The sequence below is a fragment of the Phoenix dactylifera genome, chromosome 15 (assembly GCF_051530095.1).
Source record: "Phoenix dactylifera cultivar Ajwa chromosome 15, Ajwa_hap1_PhDact_Kaust_v1.1, whole genome shotgun sequence".
Lineage (NCBI taxonomy): Eukaryota > Viridiplantae > Streptophyta > Magnoliopsida > Arecales > Arecaceae > Phoenix > Phoenix dactylifera.
Genome location: NC_143204.1, coordinates 13,195,421 through 13,202,806, shown reverse-complemented (window position 1 = coordinate 13,202,806; position 7,386 = coordinate 13,195,421). Strand labels below are relative to the sequence as shown.

The 7,386-nt window shown below is 46.3% G+C and overlaps 1 protein-coding gene across 3 annotated transcripts; it reads right to left on the bottom strand.

Annotated features, from left to right (window-relative positions):
- Positions 1-1,420: 1,420 nt before the first annotated feature.
- LOC103721611 (uncharacterized) lies at positions 1,421-6,261 on the bottom strand. Of its 3 annotated transcripts, none has more exons than XM_008811878.6 (3): positions 5,715-6,258; positions 5,458-5,615; positions 1,421-4,967 (listed from the first exon to the last, which is right to left on the bottom strand). In XM_008811878.6, the coding sequence occupies exons 1-3, from the start codon at positions 5,980-5,982 to the stop codon at positions 4,815-4,817; spliced, it is 579 nt and encodes a 192-aa protein (XP_008810100.2). In that variant the 5' UTR covers positions 5,983-6,258; the 3' UTR covers positions 1,421-4,814. The 3 variants fall into 3 exon arrangements, with proteins under 3 accessions (XP_008810100.2, XP_008810101.2, XP_088567695.1); XM_008811879.6 differs by having other exon boundaries at positions 1,421-4,961; XM_088711569.2 differs by having other exon boundaries at positions 4,741-5,241; positions 5,715-6,261.
- Between the last annotated feature and the right edge of the window lie 1,125 nt (positions 6,262-7,386).

The window sequence follows — 7,386 nt, the reverse complement described above, 5'->3', positions numbered from 1 at the left end:
GGGACGGAGTATATCTGACAATGTGCTCATTGCTCAGGAGTTTATGTTTGACCTTAGCAGAGCACCGATGAGCAGAAGCTTGATGGGGGTCAAGCTTGATATGGAGAGGGCTTATGACAGGATGAGGTGGGACTTTGTGCAGCAGTCCTTGCGGATGTTTGGGATACATGAGACATGGATCAGGTGGGCGATGGGCTGTATCAGGGTGCCCTCCTTTGCTATTTTGGTGAACGGTACGCCCTCCCGGTTTTTTCGTCTTCTGGGGGTTTGCGTCAGGGCTGTCCCCTCTCTCCTTTGTTGTTTATTATTTGTGCGGATGCATTGTCTCGATTATTGCGGCAGGCAGTGTCGAGTCAGGAGCTGGAGGCTTATAGACCGGCGGAGGGAGCAGTGGCGATCTCCCATTTGCTATTTGCTGACGATTGCTTGCTTTTAGCCAGGTCCTCGAGGCAGTCGGCTCGAGCTATAGATCAGACTCTTCGGGATTACTGTGCCCTTTCCGGGCAACAGGTCAATTTGGACAAGTCTTCTGTGATCTTTAGTCCGAAGACGCGCGGGGCGCTGAAGCTCTCTATACTGGAGGTTCTAGGTGTGGGAGAGCAGGGGGGCCTGATGTCCTATCTGGGGGTGCCTTTATGTGGACGACGACTGAGGATTAGGGACTGTGTGTCCCTTGTGACTAGAGTCAGATGCAGGCTGGAGGGCTGGCAGTCTCATTCATTGTCTATGATGGGGAGGATCATTCTGGTGCGCTCTGTACTTTCATCTGTTCCTATTTATCTTCTATCCCACGTTGATATTCCGGTGGCAGTCTTGAGGTCCCTTGAGCAGTTGTTCAGGGAGTTTATCTGGGGGAGGAGTTGCGGCAGAGGCGGGATCCACTTGGTGGCCTGGGAGAGTGTATGCCAGCCGACCAGTGCCGGGGGGCTGGGAGTGCAGTCCTTGATGACGAGACGGGAGGTGTTAGCGGCGAGGCATGTAGTCAGATTTGTGCTTGAGCCAGAGAGCATGTGGTCCTCACTGATGAGGGCCAAATATGGTGTCTTGGTGCCTGGGGGGCGGGTGGAGCGTCACCACTCTCCGATATGGCGTGTGATGTGTGCCAGGGCTATGGTGGTGCTTCCGGAGATTAGATGGGTGATTGGTGATGGGCGCTCGATAGATGTGCTGGAGGACAGCTGGGTGACTGATTGGCCGATATGTCGTTTGCCGACCATGGTGGACTCTGCGAGATTAGCTGGGTGCAGGGTCAGGGATCTGCTGGATTCTGAGGGGAGCCATTGGAGGGTGGGGATGATCAGGGAGGTGTTTGGTGAGCAGTTGGCGGAGTTGATTCTGGCCTTGCCAATCCCCTCTGGAGGGGCGTCAGATAGGCTGCTTTGGACTCCGACGGGGCGGTCGCGGGTGAGGGCCAGGGATCTTTTTGCGTTGTTCTGCAGGACGCCAGCGCGACAGATCGTGGGAGGATGGATATGGAGATTACGGATTCATCCACGGGTGGCACTTTTCATCTGGAAGGTGGCTTGGGGATGTCTCCCGACTAGGAGTTTGCTTGTTCGGCGTGGGATGGGGGTATCTCAGTTTTGTGAGACGTGCGGTGATATCGTGGAGACCATCGAGCATGTTCTCCTGCTGTGCCCTAGAGCTCGACAGATATGGCAGTGCTCTTCGGTCCCCTTGTTTGATGCGGCAGTCTCGACTCAGGATCTGTTGCGGATGTTGAGAGATTCTATATGTAGGCCCAGGCTGGCAGCGGAGGGTATACTGAGGGCGTACCTGTCTTATCACATTTGGTTGGATAGGAACGCAGGCATATTTGAGGGGAGGCGGGTGCCTCCGAGGATGGTGGTGGACAGAGCGGCACGACATGCGAGGGAGGTTATGGCGGCTGCCACTGAGTTTTCTTCTGGGATGGTCAGGGACACCTGGGGTACTTCTTACGCTGTTTCAGCGCCCCTTTTCGTTACTGTCTCTTGGGTACCCCCACCCCTTGGCTATCTCAAAATAAATTTCGATGGCAGTAGGTCACTAGACGGTTTGACTGGAGGGGTCGGCTTTGTGATCAGGGATCACGGTGGTAGGTTGGTGGCTGCAGGTGGGCGTCGGACTCCTGGGATCACAGTTGTTGGTGCGGAGCTGCGGGCTGCTTGGGAGGGCTTATCCTATGCCAGGCAGGTCCTTGGAGCCGAGCGAGTGTTCCTCGAGGGAGACTCTACGGTGGTGATCGATTGGATCCGGGGGATGGACAGGTACGGTGACGGTCACCCCCTTATTCGGGAGACTCGGAGGATGGCTCAGATGATGGTCGGTTTCCAGATTGGTCATGTGTTTAGAGAGGCGAACAGGGCCGCCGACTGGGTCGCCTCTTTTGTGGCCCGGCATTCCGGGGATGTTTTGTGGACGTCTACTATAGACGCTCCTTCTCCTTTGTTGTCTTTTATTTCTTCGGACAGGGCGGGTTGTACTCATGTTAGATCTATTTGAATGAGTAGCCGTTTTTACCAAAAAAAAAAAAAAAAAAAAACAATAAGACTGAATCAGTGGCTGTAGGAATCAACTATCCAGATGCCAAGCTTGTTCTTGGCGGTATAGAAAACTTGACCCTGCATCTTTTGGTTGCAGGAATCAGTCGCTTCAGGATATGTAGCACTGTGCAGAAAATTGCACTGCTTTTAAAGCGAGTCATAGGTAAATAAAGCTGCGGCTTAGATTGCTTCCTTTATTGTTGATCATTTTGGTGAAATGTTGTGAACAGGTGGTGCGACTTTGCCATTCCTTTCAGCATACTTTGTTTTTCAGCTTTTATGAATGTACTTATATATTAAATTTATATGATTCATCTGTCGTATAAATAAGCAAAAGGCAAAGCTTATCCTACATCAAAGGCTTTCGCCACTGTCTTCATTTTTATTGTATTTGATACAAATAAAAACCTATCAAATGGGCCATTGGGGATGGTTGGGCTATTGATGCATTGAAGAATTGCCGAGTGTCAGAGTTGCCCCTCGGTTGATGGCCTACCATGCTTGACCCGGAATGCTTGACTCGGAATGGTTAGCAGGGAGAAGGGTCTATGACTTGCTCGCACATGGGAAGAGAAGATGGGATGTGGATTGAGTCTGTAGAGCTTTTGGGTAGCATTTGGCGGAGAGGGTCTTAGCTTTGTCAGTATCTACTAGGGAGACCACGAACAGGAGGGTGTGGAGTGCGACAGGAATGGGTGCCCGAGACCTACAGGTCCTGGTTAGCGAGGGGTCTACTCAATGGATGGATGGGATGGATTTAGAGGCTGCGCATTCATCCTCGCGTTGCCCTCTTTCTTTGTAAAGTTGCCTAAGGCTGCTTACCTACGAGGAGTGTGCTAGCCAGATGGAGAGTGCGGGTCACTTCAGTATGTGAGGGATGCCTCAGCATGGATGAGACCATCAGTCATATTCTACTTGGATGCCCCTGTGCAGTTCAGGTGTGGGGTAGGATCACAGACTTACCATAGGGAGTAACTTCAGCAAAAGACTTCCTAGGCTAGCTCAAGGAAGCTCGGAGGCGACCGAGTATTCTGGAGTGGGGTATCAGGTGCATCTATATGGCTTATCATATATGGTTGGACGGAAATACCCGAATCTTTGAGAAAAGAAAGATGCACTCGAGGACAGAGGCGGACAGAGCTTTACTTTATGCAGCAGAGATTACAAACACTACTGTTGCAGCATTATCTGAGTCGGCCAGAAAAATTTGGGACTTCCATTTAGCCATTGCAGTGCCCAGAACCATTCTAGTCTTTTGGGAGCGGGCTTGTCGATTAAAGGTCATGAGTCTAGGCTTATTGCGGCCGGTGGACGGCGCGTCTTCGACGAGTGAGTCAATGGTGTAGAGCTGAAAGCTGCATGAGAGGATATTATCTTTGCCGGATGGATCCTAGGGGTGACCAGTATTCAGCTTAAAAATGACGCGACATGGTGATTGACTAGATTTAGAAGAATGTTGACAGGCACAAGCGTTCGAATAGGCAGCTACTTCTATGGGATATATGTGAGATTGTAGGTGGATCTACGATATTCTGAGCTACCCATATTTGTCGGTAGATAAACAGTGTGGCCAAGTGAATTGTCTTTTATGCGATGCACTACTCAGGAGGATGTCGGTGGAAGGCCCAAAGTCTGCTCCACTTTTGTTTTCACTCCTAGGGATATACTGATACATGTATGATGTTAGTTGCCATGGTATTTAAAAAAAAAAAAAAATCAGAAGAAGCACAATGCTCCCCAAGACAGTGACCATTTTAGAAAAAAGGAAATTCAAAACCAATGTAGATATATATCACCCTCCATCCAAACATAGCATAAAATAAAACACATGAAAGGACGTGGCGGCGACTTGTTTGTGAGGTTCCATCAATAGCCCTTCAGATTAGCCATTGACATAACGACCAAAAGAATACAAAACTCTGCCCCCATCAGACGCTACGAGTCATCGCCCACTAACCATCAAACATCATGGTCGTCAGATGTCCCCCTACTTTTTCTCAGCAGCCTCAACATCCTTGCACATAAAGATAGCCGATAGCCCCCATCGGGTAGACTCGACTCATTTCCCTCTCAACTCAACTAATAATCCCTCTGAGGAAAACGACACCATAAAGCTCTGCTACACTGAGCTCAAGACACCTCTACGACACGCTAAGAAACTCATCCGTCATCATAATATTTAATACACGATAAAGCTACCTTAGATATCTCAAAATTAAACATAATAGGAATAAAGATTTTATTCTGTTTTTATCAGTACAGAGAGAGAGAAAAGGCTGCGAGCGAGCTCTAACCCCCAATCTCTGCGATGCTTTGCAAGGCTGGCCTCCACTGCCCGTGTCGTGCCGCCGCCCCACTGCTGGTTCTTCTATTGCTCGCCAACCTCTGCTCCAATTCCTCGAACTCCACCTCCGCCGTCGCCGGCGACTCCACCACCTGAGGCTAGAACAAAAGGAGACCATCCCACTTCATCGCCACCGTCCGTTCATGAACAAACGGCACCCGTTTGTTGCGTTGATAAAGAGTAATTAGTACAATAATGCTTGTTTTTATTACGCTGGCTTTGGCTCTGTTTCAGATGGTAACGGAAACTGGTGACAGTTCTTAGTCTTACCGATGGTAAGTACAGACCCTCCCAGCCTACCCCCGTCGCGCTCTCTCTCTCAAAAGAGAAGCAAACTTTTATTATCTTTTTTGCTGCTCTCCTTTTTTTTCTCTGAAAAGATTCCCTGTCGTTTAATTCTTCTTGGACTTTATAAAAAAGGAAGGGAAAATATTATAAAAACTATTAAGATAGATGAGAGAAAGTCGTCCTTCCCCCCTGATATCTTCGGCGCGTGCAACCTCCCATTTTCTCAATTTTTTTTTAGTTAAATTAAATTTAAAATAACCTTATGAAGCAAATTAAAACAATAATAGCTAATTGTCATACCGTCGCCGGCGAGCTCTCCGGCTCCGTGGCCGGACCACCACCACCTTGCCCGGAGGAGGCGGCGGCGGCGGCTTTTTTCGAGCTGGGTTTATGTTTCTGCTTGACGAGCAACCGGCTCGGCCGGACGTGCCTCCTGGACGCAAACTCTCTCAGCACCTCTGCCACAGTTAATCTCAGCCGTCCGTTAAAAAATCAAAACAAAAACAAACCCCCTCCAGCAAAAAAAAAATAAAGAGAGGGGAAGCTAAGCCACCAACCTTCGAAGCTAACGAGGCGGTAGACGTGTCCGATGTGGAGGGTGTCGTCCGGGCGGAGAAGCTTGAGATGCTTCACCGGCGCGTTGCTGCTGCTGCTGTTACGGCTATCAGAAGAGTTGGAGGTGGAGGTGATGATTACAGCGACGTAGTGGCCGGGGTTGGCGGCCATGACTTGGCTGGCGCTGAGAGACCAGTAGACCCTCTCCACCCTCCCGCTCGGGTGTTGGATCACCACCGTCGCCGCCTCCGCCGCCTGGCAATTCCCCATACTTTCTCCTCTCGTTATCTCCTTCCCTTTTTCTCTCGATCTCTTTGTTTGCAACTAAAATAACACGCCAAGCCAGGAGAGTGCAAGGGTTTTGATGCCTTATTTCCACCGGAAAATGAGGAAGAGCAGAAAAGTTAGGTGACCTAAGCACAGAGGAGAGACAACGGGATGGAGAGACAAGCAACAAGGAGCTTGAACATTGGATCAGCTGCCGTGCTTGAAAAGAAAAAAAAAAGAAGAGCAGACCATAGACTGGGGGAGTGGGGGAACCTTCTCAGCCATATTTTCCACTCTTTTGGTACTTTGACGAGGGGGGACAAGCAGAATCGATAGGGATACGGTGATGGAGAGCTATCCAATACGTACCCAACTATTTGATTCTATTTATAATTTTATTTAATTTTTATAATAAATATAATTTTTTAAAATAAATAATTATATAATGTATTATTAATTTAATTCATCATCTATTTAATAATATTTTTAATTTTATAGTTATAAAATTTACTTATCTAATTTATATCTATATTTATATCTATATTTCTAATATTCGATTTGTATTTATATTTATTTAAAATAAATATAGATATAAATTTTTTTATCTGTGATTAATATATGTATCTGTATTTATATTTATTAAATAAAATAATTATAGATATCGTTATACTTGTTTCCTATCTTGTTTCAGCCCTGGGTAGAAGAAACTAGTAAAAGAGGAAGTGGGGTGATGATAATAGCTAAGAGGATACCTGATCCTATAATTTTTATTTATTTATTTGAAGAAACAGATCTTGTAATTTTATATGTTAACAATAATGCTATAAGAGAGGACAACTCTGTCAAGAAATTTTTGGTTGAGCCATAAAATCCCAACAAGGCTTGTTTACAGTAAGTTTAATGCCTACCAATTAACCTTTGAAAAAAAAATAAATTAAGGATGGTTATATGCTAGTCAAATTTATTTATAAAAAAATTCTCATTCAAAACTTATACCAAAGATCGCAGTTAAATGAAAATTAGAATAACTTATGCCACAATCTATTTTTGCAGATATAATTTTTGCTATTTCTTTTTTTCAGTCATGAAACTAAGGCAACCGTAGGGAATGTTTACGCGAATATAATTTGAGACTAAAACCACATGTCCAAATGTTAGACTCTCTTGAAAGTAAAATTTTTGATTTGAATCAACTAAGGGTTTGTATTTCACAGGATGCAATAAGAAAGCGAAACTTAAAGAAAATATTAGATGATGTTTGAGATCGAAGCATGTGTTGCATGCTTATTTGCATCATTTTGTATGTGGACTGCAAATTACACCACCTAGCAATGTGGCAACATGCTAAATTAATTGTTGGCTCATTATATAAGCATTTCTTGGGGATGCCTTGACCGTGTAGTGATA

Coding starts and splice junctions, on each gene's coding strand:
- LOC103721611 (XM_088711569.2), bottom strand. CDS start 5,982: ATGGGGAATTGCCAGGCGGCGGAGGCGGCGACGGTGGTGATCCAACAC. Junction 5,616..5,714: donor CCGCCTCGTTAGCTTCGAAG/GTTGGTGGCTTA, acceptor TAACTGTGGCAG/AGGTGCTGAGAGAGTTTGCG. Junction 5,242..5,457: donor CGGAGAGCTCGCCGGCGACG/GTATGACAATTA, acceptor GAATCTTTTCAG/AGAAAAAAAAGGAGAGCAGC.